The sequence below is a fragment of the Macaca thibetana genome, chromosome 1, assembly GCF_024542745.1.
Source record: "Macaca thibetana thibetana isolate TM-01 chromosome 1, ASM2454274v1, whole genome shotgun sequence".
NCBI classification, from domain to species: domain Eukaryota; kingdom Metazoa; phylum Chordata; class Mammalia; order Primates; family Cercopithecidae; genus Macaca; species Macaca thibetana.
Genome location: NC_065578.1, coordinates 31,831,276 through 31,855,014, shown reverse-complemented (window position 1 = coordinate 31,855,014; position 23,739 = coordinate 31,831,276). Strand labels below are relative to the sequence as shown.

Here is a 23,739-nt window from a genome sequence, read left to right as displayed (position 1 = left end):
AAGCACTGGCTAACATAGGTGACAAGTTATTATTACCTTCCCTTTTCTCCTTGCTTCTGGGGGTAAGTCTAAGAAGCTCTGGTTCACGAAAGGGATCTAAGGAACACTATGTCTCCCACATCTACCCACACTTATCCAACCTTCACCCAGTTTTTAGGAGCCGCAGTTTCTTGAGAAACTGGGTTATGAACAACCATCAATTCTGTATCACTGATTCTGGTTTCTTACATCCCCTTCAAAGAGAGAATGCTCTGGGATAGCATGGCTTCTTCCCTAATCAGTGCTAGCTCTGGAGAAGCAGAAATAGGGAGGCCAACCACACAGCCATGGGAAGGAATAAAAGGCAATGCCTGCCTGATCAGGGCTGAGCCATCTTCCCCCTCTGCAAAAACTGAGGCATAATGATATTTCAGGCTCTCCCTATGTCAGGTTCCTGACATGCACCATATGTAGCTGCAAATCCCAATCAATTTCAACATTTCTTAACTGCTAGAACACCTTTCTCAACACTGTAATTTACCTTCAAAAGAATAGGGAGCAAGCACCCTCGCCTTCCCAGTACCACATTCTACTAACTGCCGCCCCCCTCCCCACCCCACTAACCTACCTACGCAAAGGAAGAAGGCAAATAACCCTCCATCGAAGCCTACGACAGACCGCCACAGTACATATGTCACTGACGAAGAACTTTTATTTCTTTTTAATGACATTAAACACAACTGCTACAAGAGAAAAAACATGATAAAGAGGAGGCACCAAACTTCAGTTTCATAATTGAAACTGACAACGCAAGTAAATCAGGGCCTGCATTAGAAACTACAGGTTATTTCAGGCTCCTTACTTATAAGTAAACAATGTAAACAGCATATTTTTACTCTGCTTTGTCAAGACCCCCATGGTGGGAATGTCATCATGGATGAAGAAAGCAGTTAAATGCACATAACACTTACTTAAAAAATAATACAGCAAGAATTCCAACTGCAATATTAGAGGCCAACACCAAATATAAGAGATACCCAGCTTTGAAAAGAGATGAAAACTCCAGATTCTACCCACTACCATCTTTAAGGCGAACATGCCAGATAATGAGTTTTCTTTGGCTTTGTTTTTTCTTCTTAAAGAATACCATGTTAACCACTAGAGAACAGCTCTCTCCTCCCCCAGTCCAACAGATTTAATTAAGCTGCTAAAGCTTTGGAAAAACAGAATTATTTGAGCTAAGAGGAAATGTGATTGTCACATTTTCTAGTTAACCTGTCACTCATTTGATTTGGCAAAGGCAGTGCTCCTATTACACATTCAGTCTCAAAACCACATGTACCAGGAGGGTAAGAACATGAGTCTTAGATTTTTGCCTAAGCAAAATCCTGTCCCTTCACTCCTTGGGTTTTCTGTAGGGAACTAGACAGCTGCAATGCTAGCTATTCCAACTACATTTAATTTTAACTATGCTGTGGTCCCAAAGGTGGATGTTTGGCATGTCTCACTCCACCAACCTAATTTAGGGCAGCCTGGAGAAGTGACCGATGTAGTAAATGCCAAGTAGGCTAACTAAAATAATAGATTTCGACAACTGCCTTTGAATAGAACTTCTCCTTTGCATTTTGGCCCCAGAATTTAAACCAAATGTTCAAGGAAAAGCAAATCCTTGACTGGGTAAAAACAGTAAACACTTAGGGACATTCACCCAAATTTATTGTTGGCTTAAATGACCAAGCTTTCCCCAAGTCAGTTTCTAAAGTGGGGTAGGATGTTTAGGATGCGTTACTCACACAGAAAGATGGGATTGATGAAATCACAAAACCAGACAGAGGCTACAGCAACTATGAACAACCTTCACAGAGAATGAACAACAGCACAAATGCCAGACTGCAAAACTTCCCAAAATGATGTCTACAGCTATCTGTAGAGAATAACTGGCCAGGTACGGTGGATCATGCCTGTAATCCCAGCACTTCAGGGGCCGAGGTGGGCGGATAACCTGAGGTCGGGAGTTTGAGACCAGCCTGACCAACATGGAGAAACCCCGTCTCTACTAAAAAATACAAAATTAGCCGGGCATGGTGGCACATGCATGTAATCCCAGCTAAGACAGGAGAATCCCTTGAACCCAGGAGGCGGAGGTTGTGGTGAGTGGAAATCGCGCCATTGCACTCCAGCCTGGGCAACAAAAGCGAAACTCCGTCTCAAAAAAAAAAAAAAAAAAAAAAAAAGAAAAAGAATAACCAACTCCTAAGATATCCATTAAGACAGATGCAGTCTGTCAACTTTGGTTAGAATACCAAACCTTAAGATCAGGTAATGCTTTTTGTGCATAGGCTTAGTCACAACTATATTACATCCACGTTAGCATCTATGTGAAACTAGGTATCAGGGGCTTGACCAAATGAGATGGTAACATCTAGGGTCTAAAGACACCTCTTGTTAACTAATAATGGAGACAAAAGAGTGCCTTTCCACACTCTCCCACAGAATGGAGGCTCCCTAACTAACACTCATACTTAAAGTTGGGGTTCAGCAAATGAAACTAAATACCAACTGATACCACAATAGCACTAGCCTGCCCTAGAGTCAAGACTCTGGGTGGGCAGCTCTAAAGAGAGCAAGGAGGCCATCGTGAAGAGGCATATCCATGTCTAACAGGTTACAAAAATACTGCCACTAGAATCCTAACGAGCAGAGTGGTCACTGTGGGGTAAAAAGAAAAAGGAAAATCCTTGAAGAAAGGCAAAGGAGACAACCAGTCTCAAAACCACAAGGTATTATAAGTCTTCTGTCAAAGTAAGATGTATAAGATTTGTAAACACTATTGTGCAAAATAAGTTCAATAAAGAATGAAAAAAAACCCGCCCCCAACCAAAAAAAAAAAATCAAGGCAGCTAGTACATACAGAAGGGAGAGGAGAGGATTTACTATTTTAATTTGTCCTTTCAATAGGATTTTTCTCCTGCTCCATCCTACTTATAATGTCCTGGATTGCCAACTTTAAAATACTGACAGGTATTCAGAGGATTCAAATAAAAAAGTAAGAGGGGTTGTTAAAAGTTAACATATCCATTCACAAGTCATGTAACACTGGCTCACAGCCTGGTAAAGAATCTCTTCCTTATGGGAGACTGAACAATGATTTCTTTGAGGTACCAGAAGTAGACTTTGCCTTTGCAGAGAGGTGGGTCTTTTGCTTGAGCCTGGGTGTTCTGGCTTAATGCTGGCTTTCAGGAGGCAGCTACCTTCAATTTAAATTAAAAAAACAAAAAAACTATACCAACCAAACATTTGCTTAAACACAGACACACACACACACACACACACACACACACACACTATCAGGAGGGACTTCACACAAAAAATTCAAGTCAGCAATGGGCATTTCCAAAAGGTGACGAGTTTTTTAAATAAAAATCTGTGAAAAATAAAATTCAAAATCGGCAAAGCACAAAACAGCAAAAGAACATGAAATGCTGCTCCAAGTAGGACCCTGGATAGGGACCTTCGTTGCTGATGGCATGAGACAAATTAACTGTACGAGAAGTCTGGGAGACGCTGGAACCGATGGTGGCTTCGCATGTTCCTGTCAACCCACTGAGTCAGACTGTATCTTTGCAGATGTTTCTGTCGGCGGGCGTAGTTTCTATCAAGAGAGGGAGAGTACAAACAGGAAGGCTATTTCAACTAGAATGGCTATTTGTGCACAAAAAAAAGGCCACCACAACAATTTTAAGAAAATCTTTACTTCTGGAAATCAGATATTAATTTTATATTTCAATTCTTGCAATTTTAGAAATTTTATACTATTTTATTTATATGAACACCATACCATAAGTGCTATTTCTTTCCAACTCCCAAAGCCACCTAATTCCCATAGGCAGTATGGTGATATGTGCCATATACACAATGTTCTAAGGAAAACTAATGTAGAATAATGTTTAAGTAGGGGAGGAAAAAAAAAAAACATTTTCTTCCTCCAGAAGAATTTAGGATAGGATCTATATTTCATTGTTTGCATCAGACCTGTACCTCCAGAAGGACCTCATTGTCTGACATAGCTCAAGGTTGCTCAGGACACGGCAGTTAAAATTAGAATAAATTCCCAGAAAGGTAAGTCATCATGTGAGTATCACATTGCAAGTTGAGACTGAAAAATTAACAGCACAGACTCAAAGTAAAGTTTCTTAGTTATGTGCTGGGCTGGGGTTCTGAGCAAGACACTCTAAGATAATCTGATCGCATTTTCGACTCTAAAAGTGCTCCTAATAACAATCTAGGAAACTTTCTGAAGATATGGATTCTAAAATTTAAAAAAAGAAAAAGAAAAAACAAATACAGATATGGATTCTTGGCCTCTCCCTCCTCCCAGACTTAATGACTTAGAATACCTGGAATCAGGATACGAACATCTTTATTTTTAGATATCTCTGCAGGTGATTATGAGTAGTAGCCAGGGTTGAAAATAACTGTAACAGTACCTGACATTTATCTATCCCTATATGCAAGTACTTGCTGAATTCTTTAAATACCTCTCCTCACTTAATACTGTGACAATCCTACTAGTATTTTCATTAAGTCCTTGTATAGGTAAGGAAATTGAACCTCAGGTTAATAACTTACCCAAGGTCATACAGTAAAGTAAGTAGAAGGACCTGGATTTGAATTCACATCTGACTCCAGAATTTATCTAATAACAATTACACTATACTGCCTTTCCTTCTGAGAAATGATATAATTTTGACAACTACAGAGGGAACATGACCGTAAAGGCCCTAAAGCAAGAGGAAGAGTATTAGGAGATGAGGTTGGTGAGCACAGGCCAAAGCATATAGGCTTTTGTAGGGGTTTACGAGAATGGGAAGATGTGAGATGGGAAGCCACTAGGAAATATTGAGCAAATCTGACTGATGCTTTAAAAGAATCTCTTTCTTTGGCTGCTGAGTTGTGACCAGTGCACTGGCAAGGAGAGCATTTAGGAGACTTACAACAATCCAGCTCAAATGATGAGAAATAGTTAGGCTTTGGATATACAGCTGACCCTCCATATCCATGGGTTCTACATCCATGGATTTAACCAACCATGGGTCAAAAATAGTCAAAGAAAAAAAATGGATGCTTCCATCTGTACTGAACATGTACAGACATATTTTCCTTGTCATTATTTCCTAAACAATACAGTATAACAACTATTTGCATAGCATTTATACCGTATTAGTTATCATAAGTAATCTAGAGATGATTTAAAGTATATGGAAGGATGTGCACAGGTTATGCAAACACTATGGCATTTTATATAAGGAATGTGAGCATCTGGGGATTTTGGTATCCAAAGAGGGTCCTGGAATACCAAGGACAACTGTATATGCAGAGCCTATGGGATTTGCTGGTAGACTGAATATGGGGTGAGAGAGAAAAGAGTAAAAGATGATTCCAAGGTTTCTGAGTATCTGAATCAAAGTAACTGAATAAATTTGTACAGCCACACTGCATCAAGAATCCAGAGAACTGTAATACTAAATTTGAGTCTTAAAAAAAAAATTCCAGAAGATTTCAGAACTAGGAAGGTCCTTTGACACCAAGTTGCAAAGCTAGTATTAGAACTCAGGTTTCCTGAATTTCAGTCCAGTTTTTGTTTTGTTTTTTGAGACAGGGTCTTGCCCCGTTGCCCAGGCTGGAGTGCAGTAGCACAATCACTGCTCATCACAGCCTCAAGCTCCTGGGCTTCAAGCAATCCTCCTCTCTCAGGCACTCTCAGGACTACAGACACATACCACCATGCCCGGTTAAGTTTCTTTTTTTTTTTTTTTTTTTTTGATGCGGAGTCTTGCTCTGTGCCCCAGGCTGGAGTGCAGTGGCGCGATCTCGGCTCACTGCAAGCTCCGCTCCCTCGGGTTCACGCCATTCTCCTGCCTCAGCCTCCCGAGTAGCTGGGACTACAGGCGCCCGCCACCTCGCCCGGCTAATTTTCTTGTATTTTTAGTAGGGACGGGGTTTCACCGCGTTAGCCAGGATGGTCTCGATCTCCTGACCTCATGATCCGCCCGTCTCGGCCTCCCAAAGTGCTGGGATTACAGGCTTGAGCCACCGCGCCCGGCCAAGTTTCTGTATTTTTTGTAGTGATGGGGTCTCACACTGGCCAGGCTGGTCTCGAACTCCTGGGCTCAAGCAATCCTCCTGCCTTGGCCTCCCAAAGTGCTGGAATTACAGGCGTGAGCTACTGTGCTCAGCCTCAGTCCAGTTCTTATTCCATTATACTGCATCACTTTATTCACCCCGCCTCTTGAATTAAGCAATTCCAACCCCTACTCCCTACTATGTTTCTCCTGCAGCCAAATTTCACTCTTTTGTTTTTAGACGGAGTCTCGCTCTGCCACCCAGGCTTGAGTGCAGTGGCACCATCTTGGTTCACTGCAACCTCTGCCACCGGGATTCAAGCAATTGTCCTGCCTCAGCCTCCTAAGTAGCTGGGACTACAGACACTCGCCACCACGCCCGGGTAATTTTTGTATTTTTGGTAGATATGGGGTTTTGCCATGTTGGCCAGGCTGGTCTCAAACTCCTGACCTCAAGTGACCCACCCACCTTGGCCATCCAAAGTGCTAGGATTACAGACGTGAGCCACCGTGCCCAGCCATTCTACCCTTTTCCATCTTCTTCTAATCACCCACTCACCGCGTGGTGAGGTCCGAAGGATGCTGCCATTTTGAGTGCTGCATATGATGAACTTGATCCATCAAGGCACAAAGCTCCCCGGAGATACCTGTGATACAGAGGGATCAGTGGTTAGGAAACAGCTGAGTGAACTACTACGTCAGCCAACATCAAAGTATGTGCTTTCAGGGAAAGAGAAAAAAGGCACTGTTCTCAACAATATATACTTATGATTATCACAAGCAGTGAGCACAGAAACTATAAACCAGAATGGGGAGATTGCTCTTGGAGGGTGAAGGTGAAGCAAGAATGGCAGCCACCATTCATTCATTCAACACTTAGCTCCTACAATATACAGGGAACTTTACTTGTCCCTAGGAATATGGCAGTGAACAAGACACTGCCTCAATGAAGTTTATACAGGAGACAGATGATTCCAAAGTGGTGTGATAAATGCAGTGATAGAAATACAGACTGCTATAGAGACTGGGGGGTAGGGGTTAGGGAAAGCCCCCTCCAAGGGGAGTAACTATAGCAGGGATCTAAAGGATGTATAAAATTAGTGAGGCAAAGAGGGGTAGGAGGTTAGATGTCCAAGAGATAAGTTAATACAAAGCCCCAGAGACAAAAGACAGTAAATACATTCAAGAAACAAGAGGAGTTTAGAACAGATGGAGGTGGGCGCTCTTTGCTAACAAGAAAAATTGCTAGATGCAATTTCTCAAACACCTGGGATCCTGGCAATGTACTAGACACTTTACATATTATCTTACTTAATTCTAAAAAAAATCTTATATGGAGATAGATGTTATTAATATCATTTCAAAGATGGGAAACTATGGCTCAGGGAGGTGAACTTGCCTGAAATTCTTTTTTTTTTTTTTTTGAGAGAGTCTTGCTCTGTCGTGCAGTCTGGAGTGCAATGGCGTGATTTTGGTTCACCGCAACCTCTGCCTCCCGGGTTCGAGCGATTCTCCTACCTCAGCCTCCTGGGTAGCTGGGACTACAGGTGCCTGCCACCATGCCCAGCTAATTTTTGTATTTTTAGTAGAGATGGGGTTTCACCATGTTGGCCAGGCTGGTCTCCAACTCCTGACCTCAAATGATCCACCCACCACGGCCTCCCAAAGTACTGGGATTACAGGCGTGAGCCACCATGCGCGGCCCTGAAATTCTTGATGACCCAGGATTCAACTAGCTCCTGTGTGACTCCATGTCCTTGCCACTATGCAATAATGCTAATTTTGCACTCAACCGTTGAGACTTAGGCTAAAACTCAATAGAAGCAGAAATAAAACACTAGTTAGGAAACAATTTCCCTAGATCAGTCGTTCGCAAATTTTAACATACATTATAACCAACTGGAGGTATTATAAAACAGATTGCTGGGCCTAGCCTACAGACTTTCTGATTATACATAATCAGAAAACTGCAGATCTGGGTAGGGCCTGAGAATTCGTATTTCAAGCAAATTCCCAAGTGATGCTGATGATGGTGGTCTGAGAACCACATTTTTTTTTTTTTTTTTTTGCGGGGGTGGTGGGGGGTAGGAGATGGAGTCTCACTCTGTCACCCAGACTGGAGTGCAGTGGTGTGATCTCGGCTCACTGCAACCTCCTCCTCCCAGGTTCAAGTGATTCTCCTGCCTCAGCCTCTAAGTAGCTGGGATTACAGAAGCCTGCCACCACGCCTGGCTAATTTTTATATTTTTAGTAGAGACAGGATTTCACCATGTTGGCCAGGCTGTTCTTGAACTCCTGACCTCAAGTGATCCACTGCCTTGGCCTCCCAAAGTGCTGGGATCACAGGCGTGAGTCACTAAGTGTGGCTGAGAACCACACTTTGAAAATCAAAGCCTTAGACAGTGGAGACTTTTCAGCTAGTTTACATGTTTTTCATTACCTTATCTACTGTGCTTTCGGGAATCAAGAGCAGTCTCAGTAGGCTATAGACTCATATTTTCAAGTTCTAGTAAAAGTAATGTAACTTTTAGGATAAATGTAATTTATCCGAAGCCTCAAAAAGTAAAGCTTTGTAGAAAAAGTATACTATATACTTTGGAGTTAGGCTGAGTTGAGTTAAAATTCCAATCCATCAATTAGCTCTGTGACCCTGGGCAAATTATTTCACTTCTTCAGGGCTCACTACTCATCTATGAAAAGCAGATAATACAATTTAGCTTGAAGCTGAGTTTTAGGAATATTGTACATAAAAGACCTTGCACACTGCTATGGCACACAGCATGTGTGCAGTGAATGCTAGCTATTATGATGTTAGCGCCTCAGGCCTATGTTAGCTTGCAAAGTCTCTGCAAATCCTGTGAAATTTTAAGGAAAAACTTTTATTAAATGGATCCATCCACACACAAACTATGACATTTTATGGCACTCAAATATTTTTCTAACCATAACACTTTTTAGGAAAAATTTATAGATTTCATTAAGTTTCTCTACTGTTAAAAAAAGCACGACCAAATGAAAGATAACTGACAAAATGAAAAATATATTTGAAACATACTTGGCAAGTTTAATGTCCTTTATCTACAGTCTCTTTATTTAAAAAAAAAAAGGTCAAGGGCATGAATATACAACTCGCAAATGATCAATAAACATGACAAAAACAATGTTCAATCTCACTCATATGGAAAGAAAAGGCATTACTGTCACTCCTTGAGAAGGAAATATAAATCAGAAATGAGTTTCCTCGTGAAGGGAAGTAACTCTTGATTAGAAAATTCCTTACTTGCTGGATTTGTAAAGCTAAAATGAAAGGTCTCAATTCAAATTGCCTTTCCAATACCCCACTTTCACCTTGCTAGCACTCCACTCCCTGTGGTCACCCAAAAAGGACATTTCAATGGGAGGCAGGGGAGGGGAGAATCAGCTTTATAAAAATTTCAAGATACATTTTCCCTACAAAAGCTTCACAAAGGAGGACTAGCAATATATAGAAATTCTGTGTCCATCAAAATGGAACCACAAGATTATCTATAGAACATGTCCTTCAGCTCACTCATCTCTTATCATCTGCATTTTAGAAAGTTAATCTGGCAATGGAAACTAAAGATAATAAATCTCCTACAAACATATCTATTTACATTAAATGATGAGAAGAATAGCCAGTTAGGCCAAAGGGGCCTAATATTCAGATATTTAACTTCTAGGAGTCAAATCCAGCAGCAGCAATTTATATAACACTATATATCGGCCTGTTTACATAAATAAATAAAGGCACTGTCCTAAGTGCTAGTTTATATATATCAACTCATTTATTCTTTACAACAATCCTCTAAGGTATTTTCCCCATTTTACAGACAAAAGTATATAAAACTGTAAAGAAACTGAGGCACAGAAAAGTTAACTAATTTGCCCAAGGTCACATATCTAGTGACAAAGCCAGAATTCCAACAATATAAAACTATCACAGGACTGACTTTCCTTAAAAAATTTTCTGGGATCGGCCGGGCGCGGTGGCTCAAGCCTGTAATCCCAGCACTTTGGGAGGCTGAGACGGGCGGATCATGAGGTCAGGAGATCGAGACCATCCTGGCTAACACGGTGAAACCCCGTCTCTACTAAAAATACAAAAAACTAGCCGGGCGAGGTGGCGGGCGCCTGTAGTCCCAGCTACTCGGGAGGCTGAGGCAGGAGAATGGCGTAAACCCGAGAGGCAGAGCTTGCAGTGAGCTGAGATCCGGCCACTGCACTCCAGCCCCAGCGGCAGAGCGAGACTCTGTCTCAAAAAAAAAAAAAAAAAAAAAAAAAATTTTCTGGGATCAACATTTCATAGTTGAGATTAGAAAGTAAAAATCATATAGCCATATATCTAAGGGCCTAATAATCAGATCTCAGCTTATGTACCAAAAAATTTTAATTTTCCTTAGCACTAGTAACTAACTTATTGTTAGACTAGTCTAACCCTTATTATTAGTAAGACTTAATGATCTAGAGATAATGGGAGCTAACATTTATCAATTACTTCTTACATGCTAGGCACTTTGCTAACTGCTTTGCATGTATCCTATAATTTAATTCTAACAGTCACAGATGGTAAACTATATAACCTCCATTTTATTCACAAGTAAACTGAAGCTTATAAAAAAATACTCTTTCCCAGCACTTTGGGAGGCCAAGGCAGGCGGATGGCTTGAGCCCAGGAGTTCAAGACCAGCCTGGGCAACATGGTGAAATCCCGTCTCTACAAAAGTACCCGGGTGTGGTAGTACACACCTGTAGTCCCATCTACTCCAGGGGGCTGAGGTGGGAGGATCTACCTGAGCCCAAGAGGTGGAGGCTGCAGTGAGCCATGATCATACCACTGTAACCTGGGTGACAGAGCAAGACACTGTCTCAAAAAAAAAACAAAAAAAAACAAAAAAAACAAAACTCATCTATCATCTAGTAAATCAGAAAAGCCAGGATTCAAACCCAGGTGGGGCTAATAATCCAAAAGCCTCATTTTAGCCTATAGTTTCAACCTCATCTTCCTCCAAATTTAGAGATGCTAACAAGAATGGGAACATTTGAATTTTCTCTTCTCTTCATAGTCTCTAACAGATGGACTTTCTTGGACCAACAATCAGTACCATGGTTTTATTTTAAGTTGTGGCTAAAAGGTGGTAAAGACTGTCCTTTGTTTTGTGACTATGAATGAAATAAAGAAGGGAAAAACCCCCAATATTTCAGGAATGAAGTCAACAATTCATCTAAATCTTAATCTATAAATATGAAGGTGACTGGTTTTAGGGAAACATCCAGTTTAATAACTGTTCTTTTTTTTTTTTTTTTTTTTTTTTTTTTTGAGACGGAGTCTCGCCTGTCGCCCAGGCTGGAGTGCCGTGGCCGGATCTCAGCTCACTGCAAGCTCCGCCTCCCAGGTTCACGCCATTCTCCCGCCTCAGCCTCCCGAGTAGCTGGGACTACAGGCGCCCGCCACTTCGCCCGGCTAGTTTTTTGTATTTTTTAGTGGAGAAGGGGTTTCACCGTGTTAGCCAGGATGGAATAACTGTTCTTAATAAGTTTAAAGTGAATCAATTTTTATATCATAATGGAGGAGGATGGATAATGCTGAGTACCTGCTATGCCAATTCTGACAGGTTTTATAGGACATAACACTTTTTACCACCCACATGACTCTAACTCAATCAAGTGTGGCACATGACCAAAGAACAGAGACTCTCTCAGCTGGCCAATGACCTAATGACCTAGAAGGCTGCCTGGTACCAGCAGGTCATTAAGTAAACCAATCAAATACTCTCCTTTGAAATATTAATGTGAGCTTTAGTAATGAGAACAATAGAGAGAACAGCACATTCGCAGGGCTCTAAGAAGGAAAAACAGTTACTTGAGATAGCTAAATAGCAGCAAAAGTACTGGTCACAGAAACAGATTAGATTAGGGAAAATCCCAATAGGGAACAGAGGCACACATTTCTTTTTTCTTTCTTTCTTTTTTTGAGATGGAGTTTCACTCTTTAGCCCAGGCTGGAGTGCAGTGGCTCAATACTGGCTCACTGCAACCTCCGCCTTCCAGTTTCAAGCGATTTTCCTGCCTCAGCCTCCCGAGTAGTTGGGATTACAGGTGCCCACCACCATGCCCGGCTGATTTTTGTATTTTTAGTAGAGATGGGGTTTCACCATCTTGGCGAGGCTGGTCTCGAACTCCTGACCTCATGATCCGCCCGCCTGGGCCTCCCAAAGCGCTGGGATTACAGGTATGAGCTGTCCCACCTGGTCAGAGGCACACATTTCTGATGGAGCGTGTAATTCAGCTCTATGGTTAAATCTTTTTACTACAAGGCCTGGTGAAAAGAGTCTCATCTAATTATCTTTTCCTGTAAATCCTTAAGCTCCGTTACTTAAAGGCAATCATAATGTCTCTATTCCATGCAATGTAAAGTACTTAATACAGGGGAGGGAATGGAGAGAGAAGGAAAGAAAAAATGTGCTACAGGGGACATGGGCTACTGCTTTTATAAATAGATTAATAAAATATAAATGAAAAGAAAAAAATAAGTAGAAGGCAAGAATGCAAATGTGTCACCTCTAGGTCAACAAAACTGCGATGATCTAGTAGAAATCTTGACTGATTTTCCTTTCAGGCAAGGCAAAAAGTAAAAGAAACAGGAGTTATTATATAACTCATTTATGAAGTGATACAGGGGATATGAATGATATATGAATGTCTTCAACAGTCCTGGGAAATTCAGAATCACAATTTATATAACCATTGCTGTTTATGATCTTCAATAAAAACCAAAGCAGATATTTCCACTTTTAGCTAAGATGAATGGGGGACTTAACCTCTCATTATAAGCTACTAGAAACTAGGCAAAATATATCAAACAAGCGCTTTCAGACTACTGAGAATTGCGATCCCTGAGGGAAGAGAAACAACTGACGTGAGCCTTGAAACTTCTTATAATTTTTCAAAATAAAAAGCTTTTTAAATGAAGGCAAAATAAACACGTTCTAAATAAAAGCAGAGAGACTTCATCATCAGTAGATGTGCACTAAACAAACATTAAAAGTTGTTCATTAGGAAAAAGGAAAATAATACCAGATCGAAACTTGGATCTATAGAAAATAATCAAAAGCACTGAAAATGGTAAGTATGTGAGTACATATAAAAGGCTATTTTTCCCATTTAGATGATGTCTTTAAAAGATAATTTACTGTTATAGCCGGGCACGGTGGCTCATGCCTGTAATCCCAGCACTTTGGGAGGCAGAGGTGGGCGGATCACCTGAGGTCGGGAGTTCGAGACCAGCCTGACCAACATGAAGAAACCCTGTCTCTACTAAAAATACAAATAGCTGGGTGTGGTAGCACATGCCTGTAATCCCAGCTACTAGGGAGGCTAAGGCAGGAGAATTGCTTGAACCTGGGAGGCGGAGATTGCGGTGAGCCAAGATCGCACCATTGCACTCCAGCCTAGGCAACAAGAGTGAAACTCCGTCTCAAAAAAAAAAAAAAGTAACTTACTGTTTAACGTAAAAATAACATGCCGGGTATGGTGGCTCATGCCTGTAATCCCAGCACTTTGAAGGATGAGGTGGGAGGATTGCTTGAGGACAGGAAGTCAAGACTACAGTGAGCTATAATCATGTTACTGCACTCTAGCCTAGGCAACAGAGTGAGATCCCATCTCCATAATAACAATAATAAATTTAACAAAAATAACAAAAATACAACAAATAAGTATAGGCAGTAAGTATGGAGATAAAATGGAATACTAAAAAATACTACAAAAATTAAATGAGTCAGGAAAAGATGAAAGAGGAAACAGAAAACAAATAGAAAACAAGTAACAAGATGGTAGATTTTAATCCAGCCTATGGGATTGTACATTAAATGTAAATGGATTAATGCTCCAATTAAAGACTGAGATTGTGAGACTGGGGAAAAAAAAAAAAAAGCAAGACCCAGCCACCAATTAAATGCTGTCTATAAGACATCTACTTTAAACATAAAAGTTACTTAAGGAGGCCAGGAGCAGTGGCTCATGCCTGTAATCCCAGCACTTTGGGAGGGTGAGGCAGGCAGATCACGAGGTCAGGAGTTCGAGACCAGCCTGGCCAACACAGTGAAACCCCCATCTCTACTAAAAAACTACAAAAATAAGCTGGGTGTGGTGGCATGCACCTGAAATTCCAGCTACTTAGGAGGCTGAGGCAGGAGAATTGCTTGAACCCAGGAGGTGTGGATAGCAGTGAGCCGAGACCACACCACTGCACTCCAGCCTGGGTGATAGAGTGAGAATCCGTCTCAAAAAAAAATTTTTTTTAATTAATTAATTAAGGCAAGGCCCAGTGGCTCACATACTGTAATCCTAGCACTTTTGGAGGCCCAGGTGGGTAGATCACTTGAGCCCAGGAGTTTGAGACCAGTGTGGGCAATATGGCAAAACCCCATTTCTACAAAAAATAAAAAAAATTAGCCAGGCTTGGCGGCACACACCTATAGTCCCAGCTACTTGGGAGGCTGAGGTAGGAGGATCACGAGCCCAGGAGGTTGATGTTACAGTGAGCCGTGATTGTACCACTGCACTCAGGCTGGGTACACAGCAAGGCTTTATCTCAAAAAACAACCAAAAAAAAAAAAAAAAAGAAAAAGAAAATGAAAACATATCAAAATGTGTGGGATGCAGCTAGCAGTGCCTAAAGGGGGAGCCTATGGCTTAAAACGCTTAGAGAAAATAGGAAGTTCTCAGATCAATGATCTGATCTTCCACATTAAAAAGCTAGAAAACAAGGCCAGGCACGGTAACTCATGCCTGTAATTGTGGCACTTTGGGAGGCCAAGAGTTCGAGACTAGCCTGGGTAACAGCAAGACGCCATTTCTATTTAACTTTTTAGAGACAGGGTCTCACTCCATCACCTAGGCTGGAGTGCCGTGACACGACATTGGTTCACTCAGCCTCCTGGGCTCAAGGGTTCCTCCCACTTCAGTCTCCCAAGTAGCTGGGACTACAAGTATGTGCCACCACAATGCTTGGCTACTGTCTCTATTTTTTAAAAAAGAAACGTCAGGAGATGGAGACCATCCTGGCTAACACGGATAACATGGTGAAACCCCGTCTCTACTAAAAATACAAAAAAATTAGCTGGGTGTGGTGGCGGGTGCCTGGAGTCTCACCTACTTGGGAGGCTGAGGCAGGAGAATGCCAGGAACCCAGGAGGCGGAGTTTGCAGGGAGCCGAGATCACGCCAATGCACTCCAGCCTGGGTGACAGAGCGAGATTTCGTCTTAAAAAAAAAAAAAAAAAAGGCCGAGCGCGGTGGCTCAAGCCTGTAATCCCAGCACTTTGGGAGGCCGAGACGGGCGGATCACGAGGTCAGGAGATCGAGACCATCCTGGCTGACACGGTGAAACCCCGTCTCTACTAAAAAATACAAAAAACTAGCCGGGCAAGGTGGCCGGCGCCTGTAGTCCCAGCTACTCGGGAGGCTGAGAAAGGAGAATGGCGTAAACCCGGGAGGCGGAGCTTGCAGTGAGCTGAGATCCGGCCACTGCACTCTAGCCTGGGCGACAGAGCGAGACTCCGTCTCAAAAAAAAAAAAATTTCAATCTATCTATCTATGTATCTATCTATCTCGGAATAGAAATCAGAACACAGGCCGGGCATGGTGGCTCATGCTCATAATCCCAGCACTTTGGGAGGCCAAAGCTGGAAACCATCTCTACAAAAAAATTTAACAATTAGCACTGCCGGGCGCGGTGGCTCACGCCTGTAATCCCAGCACTTTGGGAGGCCGAGGCGGGCGGATCACAAGGTCAGGAGATCGAGACCACGGTGAAACCCCGTCTCTACTAAAAATACAAAAAATTAGCCGGGCGCGGTTGTGGGCGCCTGTAGTCCCAGCTACTCGGGAGGCTGAGGCAGGAGAATGGCGTGAACCCGGGAGGCGGAGCTTGCAGTGAGCTGAGATCGCGCCACTGCACTCCAGCCTGGGCGACAGAGTGAGACTCCGTCTCAAAAAAAAAAAAAAACAAAACAAAACAAAAAAAAACAATTAGCTAGGCATAGTGACACATGCCTGTAGTCCCAGCTGCTCTGGAGGCCAAGGTAAGAGGATTACTTGAGCTAAGGAGGTTGAGGCTGCAGTGAGCTGTGATGGCCCCACTGCACTCTAGCCTGGGGGACACAATCAGACCCCATCTCAAAAAAATTAGTAACAAAACAGGGTTCGCTCTGTCACCTAGGTTGGGCACAAGTGATCCTCCCACACTGGCTTCCCAAAGCACTGGAATTACAGGCATGAGCCACCGTGCCCAGTTCTAAATGTTTTTCTAAAATCAGTAACAGGGTCGGGCACAATGGCTCACGCCTGTTACTCCAACATTTTGGGAGGCAGAGGTAGGCAGATACTTGAGGTCAGAAATTTGAGACCAGCCTGGCCAATATAGCAAAATCCCACCTCTGATAAAATACAAAAAATTGGCTGGGCACAGTGGCTCACACCTGTAATCCCAGCAATTTCAGAGGCCAAGGTGGGCGGATCACCTAAGGTCAGGCGTTCAAGATCAGCCTGGCCAACATGGTGAAACCCCGTCTCTACTAAAAATACAAGAACTAGCCAGGCATGGTGGTGGGTGCCTGTAGTCTCGGCTACTCGGGAGTCTGAGGCTGGAGAATTGCTTGAAACTGGAAGGCAGAGATTGCAGTGAGCTGAGATCGAGCCACTGCACTCCAGTCTGGGTGACAGGGCGAGACTCCATCCCCCAAAAAAAAAAAAAAAGAAGTCAACAACAGGAAAAGATCTCAGACGGGCATGGTGGCTCATGCCTGTAATCCCACCACTGTGGGAGGCCAAGGCAGGCAGATCACGAGGTCAGGAGATTGAGACCATCCTGGCTAACATGGTGAAACCCTGTCTCTACTAAAAATACAAAAAATTAGGTCGTGTGCGGTGGCTCACGCTTGTAATCCCAGCGACTCAGGAGGCTGAGGTTGCAGTGAGCCGAGATCATGCCACTGCGCTCCAGCCTGGGCAACAGAGTGAGACACTGTCTCAACAATAACAACAACAAAAAAAAAAAAAAAAAAAAAAAGAAAAGATCTCATTTGCACTTAACTGGTAAGTTCTAGGCAGCACAAGAAAAGTAAATAAAAGGCATCCAAGTCAGAAAGAAACAAGTAAAAATTTCTTTATTTGCTGACAATATAACCTATAGAGAAAACCTGATAAAATCTATTAAACAGTTATCAAACTAATAAAAGAATTTAGGAAGGTTATAGAAAATAAGATCAAGACACAAAAATCAATTACATTTCTATATAATAGCAATGAACAGACACTGAAATTTTAAAAACTAAATCATTTTATGAAATAATCACAATATGAAACACTCAGGGATAAATTGGATAAAAGATGTGCAAGACTGTACAAAAGCTACAAAACATTTCCGAAGGAAATTAAAGAAGACTTTAATCGAAACACTTAATATTAAAATGTTTTAATTCTCAGCCAGGTGCGGTGGCTTACACCTGTAATCTCAGCACTTTGGGAGGCTGAGGAGGGCTGATCACTCGAAGTCAAGAGTTCGAGAACAGGGAGGCCGAGACGGGCGGATCATGAGGTCAGGAGATCGAGACCATCCTGGCGAACACGGTGAAACCCCGTCTCTACTAAAAAATACAAAAAACTAGCCGGGCGAGGTGGCGGGCGCCTGTAGTCCCAGCTACTCGGGAGGCTGAGGCAGGAGAATGGCGTGAACCTGGGAGGCAGAGCTTGCAGTGAGCTGAGATCTGGCCACTGCACTCCAGCCTGGGCGACAGAGCAATACTCCGTCTAAAAAAAAAAAAAAAAAAAAAAAAAAAAAAAAAAGTTCAAGAACAGCCTGGCCAACATGGTGAAACCCTGTCTGTATTAAAAATAAAAAAATTAAGCTGAGTGTAGTGGCAGGCACTTGTAAACCCAGCTACTTAGGAGACTGAGGCAGGAGAATTGCTTGAATCTTGGAGGCAGAGGTTGCAGTGAGCTGAGATCGCACTACTGCACGACAGCCTAGGGAACAGAGCGAGACTCCATCTCAAAAAAACAAAATAAAATGTTAATTCTCTCTCTGTTTTATTTATTTATATAGACTCAATACAATCCCAATCAAAATCCCAGCAGGCCTTTTTTAAGAAATTGATATACTGATCCTAAAATTTATATGGAAATGCAAAGAATCTACAAAAGCCAACACAACTGAAAAATAAGAACACTAGTGGAAACACATTAGTCTTTTTTTTTTCCTGGAAACCTGATTTTTCTAGAGACAACTGATTTTTGACAAAGGTACAAAGGCAATCCAATGCAGAATGGACAGTCTTTTCAATAAATGGTAAAAAAGCACCTGAATATCCATGTGCCAAGAAGATAAGCCTTATATTCCCCCCCCTCTCACTCTCTCTCTCTCTCTATATATATATGTATTTTTTTGAGACAGTCTTACACTCTGTCACCCAGGCTGGAGTGCCGTGGTGCATCAATGCAACCTCCCTCTCCTGGGCTCAAGCAATCCTCCTGCCTCAGCCTTCTGAGTAGCTAGGACTACAGGTGTGTGTCACCACACCTGGCTAACTTTTTAATTTTTTTTGGTAGAGGCAAGGTTTCACCACATTGCCCAGGCTGGTCTCAAACTCTTGGGCTCAAGCAATCTTCCTATCTGAGCCTCCCAAAGTGCTGGGATTACATGCTTTAATCCATATCTTGCACTACATACAGAATATATTTTAAAACAATTACAGATCTAAATGTAATCCCTAAAGTTATAAAACCTCTAGAAAAAAAACATAGGAGAAAATTTTGGGGGCCTTTTCTTTCAGGCAAAGATTTTTTAGATACCACATGAAAGCACAATCGTATATATATATATATATATATATTTTTTTTTTTTTTTTTTTTTTTTTTTGAGACAGAATTTTGCTCTTGTTGCCCAGGCTAGAGTGCAGTGGAATGATCTCGGCCCACCACAACCTCCGCTTCCCAGGTTCAAGCAATTCTCCTGCCTCAGCCTCCCGAGTAGCTGGAATTATAGGCTTGCACCACTACGTCCAGCTAATTTTGTATTTTTAGTAGAGATGGGCTTTCTCCATGTTGGTCAGGCTGGTCTTGAACTCCTGACCTCAGGTGATCCGCTTGCCTCAGCCTCCCAAAGTGCTGGGATTACAGGTGTAAGCCACCGCTCCTGACCCACGAAATTTTTAAAAACCTGATTAAAACTTACCTCATCTGAGGCCGGGCGCAGTGGCTCAAGCCTGTAATCCCAGCACTTTGGGAGGCCGAGACGGGTGGATCACGAGGTCAGGAGATCGAGACCATCCTGGCTAACACGGTGAAACCCCGTCTCTACTAAAAATACAAAAAACTAGCCGGGCGAGGTGGCGGGCGCCTGTAGTCCCAGCTACTCGGGAGGCTGAGGCAGGAGAATGGCGTAAACCCAGGAGGCGGAGCTTGCAGTGAGCTGAGATACCTGCACTCCAGCCTGGGCGACAGAGCCAGACTCCGTCTCAAAAAAAACAAACAAACAAACAAAAAAAAACTTACCTCATCTGCTATAACCAGTGACTACAAAGAAAAATAAATAAAAATAAACAAACTTACTTCATCAAAACTAAGAATTTTTTTTTTTTTTTTTTTTTTTTTTTTGAGAAAGAGTCTCACTCTGTCACCCAGGCTGGAGTGCAGTGGCATGATCTCAGCTCACTGCAATCTCCACCTCCCGGTTTCATGCCATCCTTCTGCCTCAGCCTCCTGAGTAGCTGGGACTACAGGCGCCCGCCACCACGCCCAGCTTTTTTTGTATTTTTAGTAGAGATGGGGTTTCACCATGTTAGCCAGGATGGTCTCGATCTCCTGACCTTGTGATCCGCCCACCTCGGCCTCCCAAAGTGCTGGGATTGCAGGCATTAGCCACTGCGCCCGGCAGAATTTCTGTTCTTTAGAAGACACTCGTGGGAATGAAAAGACAAGGCATACACTGGGAGAAAATATTTCCAAATTACTTATCTGGCAAAGAAACTTGCATTTGGAATATGTATTTAAAGAACTCTCAAAACTCAATAATAAGAAAATAATCCAATTTTTTAAATGAGCAAAAAATACTTCACCAAAGAAGATATACAGATGGCGAATAAGCACAACATTATTACTCATTAGGAAAATGCAAACGAAAACTACAATGAAAACTACAAAGAGATATCACTACACATACATTAGAATGTCTAAAATTATAAAAACTGACCACTTCACAGCCATTAGGATGACTCCCATTAAAAAACAGAAAATAGGCTGGGCGTGGTGGCTCACACCTATAATCCAACACTTTGGGAAGCCGAGGAAGGCGGATCACCTGAGGTCAGGAGTTAGAAACCAGCCTGGCCAACATGGCGAAACCCCGCCTCTACTAAAAATACAAAAATTAGCCAGGCGTGGTGGTGGGTGAATCCCAGCTACTTGGGAGGCTGAGGCAGGGAGAACTGCTTGAATCCAGGAGGCAGAGGTTGTAGCGAGCCAAGATCACGCCACTGCATTCCAGCCTGGGCAACAGAGCAAGACTATGTCTCAAACTAAAGTAAACTAAAGTAAACTAAACTAAACTACTAAACTAACAAACAGAAAATAGGTGGCCAGGTACAGTGGCATGGTAAAACATGGTCTCTACCAAAAATACAAAAAATTAGGCCGAGTGCGGTGGCTCAAGCCTGTAATCCCAGTGCTTTGGGAGGCCAAGGTGGGCAGATAACTTGAGGTCAGAAGTTCAAGACCAGCCTGGCCAACATGGTGAAACCCCATCTCTACTAAAAATACAAAAATTAGCCAGGTGTGGTGGACGCACGCCTGTAATCCCAGCTACTCAGGAGGCTGAGACAGGAGAATCGCTTGAACCTGGGAGGCAGAGGTTGCAGTGAACTGAGATTGCACCACTGCACTCCAGCCTCAGCAACAGAGCAAGACTATCTTAAAACAAAACAAAAAACAAAACAAAACAAAAAATTAGTCAGGTGTGGTGGTAAGCCTGTAGTCCCAGCTACTTGGGAGGCTGAGGTGGGAGGACTGCTCGAGCCTGGGAGGCAGAAGTTGCAGTGAACTGAGATCACACCACTGTACTCCAACCTCAGTGGCAGACTGAGACTTTGTCTCAAAAAACAAATAAGTAAAAGAAAATAGTCTGGGTGCAGTGATATGTACCTATAATCCCAGCTACTAAAGAGGCTGGAGTGGGAAGATAGTTTGAGACCAGGAGTTTACAACCAGCCTGAGCAACACAGTGAGACCCTGTCTCTAAAAATTAAAAAAAAAAAAAAAAATTAGCCAGGCATGGTGGTGTGCACCTGTAGTTTAACCTTATTCAAGAGACTGATGCCAGGAGTTTGAGGCTGCACTGCACTATGGTTGTGCCACTGCACTCCAGTCTGGGTGACAGAGCTAGACTCCATGTTAAAAAAATAAATAAATAAAATAAAAATAAAAAAATATATATAATTAGCATATGATCTAGCAATTCCTCTTCTCAGTACGTAAGAATTGCAAGCAGAGTCTCAAAAAGATATCTGTAGACGCATATGCATAGCAGCATTATTCACAATAGCTAAAAGGTGGAAGAAAACCGAGTGTCCATTGATGTATAAATGAATAATCAAAATGTGGCATCCATACACTATAATATTACTAAGTCTTAAAAAGGAAGGAGATTCTGACACATGCTACAACAAACATGAACCTTGAGGACATTATGCTAAGTGAAATAAGCCAGTCACAAAAAGACAAATACCACTTTGTCTGACTCCACTTATGTGAAGTTCCTGTTACAGTAGTCAAATTCATCAACACATAAAGTGGAATGGTGGTTGTCAGGGGCTAAAGGGAGATGGGAATGGGGAGTTATTGTTTAATGGGTATAGAGCTTTGGATTTGTAGTGGGTATAGCGATGTGTGCCTATAGTCTCAGACACTCGGGAGGCTGAGGAGGAGGATTGCTTAAGCCTAGGAATTTGAGCCTAACCTGGGAAATGTAGCAAGACCTCCATCTTTAAAAAAATAAAAAACAAAGCTTCAGATGTACAAGACCAAAATATTATTGAAATGGATATGGTGATGGCTGTACAACAATATGAATATACTTAATACCACTGAACTGTACACTTACAACTTTTTCTTTTTTGAGACAGAGTTTTGCTTGTAGCCCAGGCTAAAGTGCAATGGCATGATCTCGGCTCACTGCAACCTCTGCCTCCTGGGTTCAAGCGATTCTCCTGACTCGCCTCCCGAGTAGCTGGGATTGCAGGCATCTGCCACCACGCCTGGCTAATTTTTGTATTTTTAGTAGAGACGGGGTTTCACCAAATTGGCCAGGCTGGTCTCGAACTCCTGTCCTCAGGTAATCCGCCCACCCCAGCCTCCCAAAGTGTTAGGATTACAGGCGTGAGCCACTGCACCCAGCCAAAATGTTTCTATAAAAAGGTTTTAAAAAGATGGTTATGTGTATATTATGTGTATTTTACAATTAAAAACTTAGCAAAAAAGTTAAAAATAGTGACCATACCCAACTGCTGGTAAGGCTGGGAACAACTGGAATTCATACAACTGCTAATAGAAATAAAAAATGGTACAACTACTTTGGACCACAGTTTGGCAGTTTCTTAAAAAGTTAAACACACACCTACCATATGACCCAGTCAATATACAAAGATCTGTGCATGAATGTTCCTAACAGCTTTAGCTGTAATAGCCAAAAATTGAACATAACCCAAATGCCCATCTAAGTGAATGGGTAAACATTCACTTAGGGATAAATCTATTTAATGGAATACTACTCAGCAATAAAAAGAAATAAACATGCAACATGGATGAATTTCAAAATAATTATGTTGAGACAAAGAAGCCAGACTCAAAAGACTACCATAGCATATGATTCCATCACATAAAACTTTAGAAAATGCAAACTAGGCTGGGCGCGGTGGCTCAAGCCTGTAATCCCAGCACTTTGGGAGGCCGAGACGGGCGGATCACGAGGTCAGGAGATCGAGACCATCCTGGCTAACACAGTGAAACCCCGTCTCTACTAAAAATACAAAAAATTAGCCGGGCGTGGTGGCGGCGCCTGTAGTCCCAGCTACGCGGGAGGCTGAGGCAGGAGAATGGCGGGAACCCGGGAGGCGGAGCTTGCAGTGAGCCGAGATGGCGCCACTGCACTCCAACCTGGGCGACAGAGCGAGACTCCGCCTCAAAAAAAAAAAAAAAAAAAAGGAAAATGCAAACTAATGGCAGTAGACACTGGATCAGTGGTAAATCTTGCCTGGGGATTAGAGGGGGCAGAGAAAGGCAGAAGGGAGGAATTACAAAGGTGCACAAAGAAAGTTTTTAGTCCAATATGCTTATTATATATATTTTTTTCTTTTTTGAGACGGAGTTTCGCTCTTGTTGCCCAGGCTGGAGTGCAATGACGCGATCTCGGCTCACCGCCACCTCCGCCTCCTGGGTTCAAGTGATTCTCCTGCCTCAGCCTCCCGAGTCGCTGGGATTACAGGCAGGTAGCGGGTGCCTATAATCCCAGCTACTTGGGAGGCTGAGGCACAAGAACCGCTTGAACGCAGGAGGTGGAGGCTGCA

General features: G+C 42.6%; 2 protein-coding genes across 8 annotated transcripts in view; both read right to left on the bottom strand.

Annotated features, from left to right (window-relative positions):
- Positions 1 to 23,739, bottom strand: part of HPCA (hippocalcin) — an 83,359-nt gene that overhangs the window by 36,325 nt on the left and 23,295 nt on the right. The gene's annotated exons all lie outside the window — the stretch shown is intronic.
- Positions 674 to 23,739, bottom strand: part of S100PBP (S100P binding protein) — a 45,550-nt gene continuing 22,484 nt past the window's right edge. For 6 of the 7 annotated variants that reach the window (XM_050795724.1, XM_050795749.1, XM_050795730.1 and 3 more), the window contains 2 exons: positions 6,661 to 6,748; positions 674 to 3,631 (listed from right to left, as the gene is read on the bottom strand). In XM_050795724.1, coding sequence (XP_050651681.1) covers positions 3,517 to 3,631; positions 6,661 to 6,748 — 203 coding nt within the window. In that variant the 3' untranslated portion in view covers positions 674 to 3,516. Of the gene's footprint in view, positions 3,632 to 6,660; positions 6,749 to 12,680; positions 12,732 to 23,739 lie in introns of those variants that run through there. The other variant, XM_050795757.1, reaches the window with a different exon arrangement.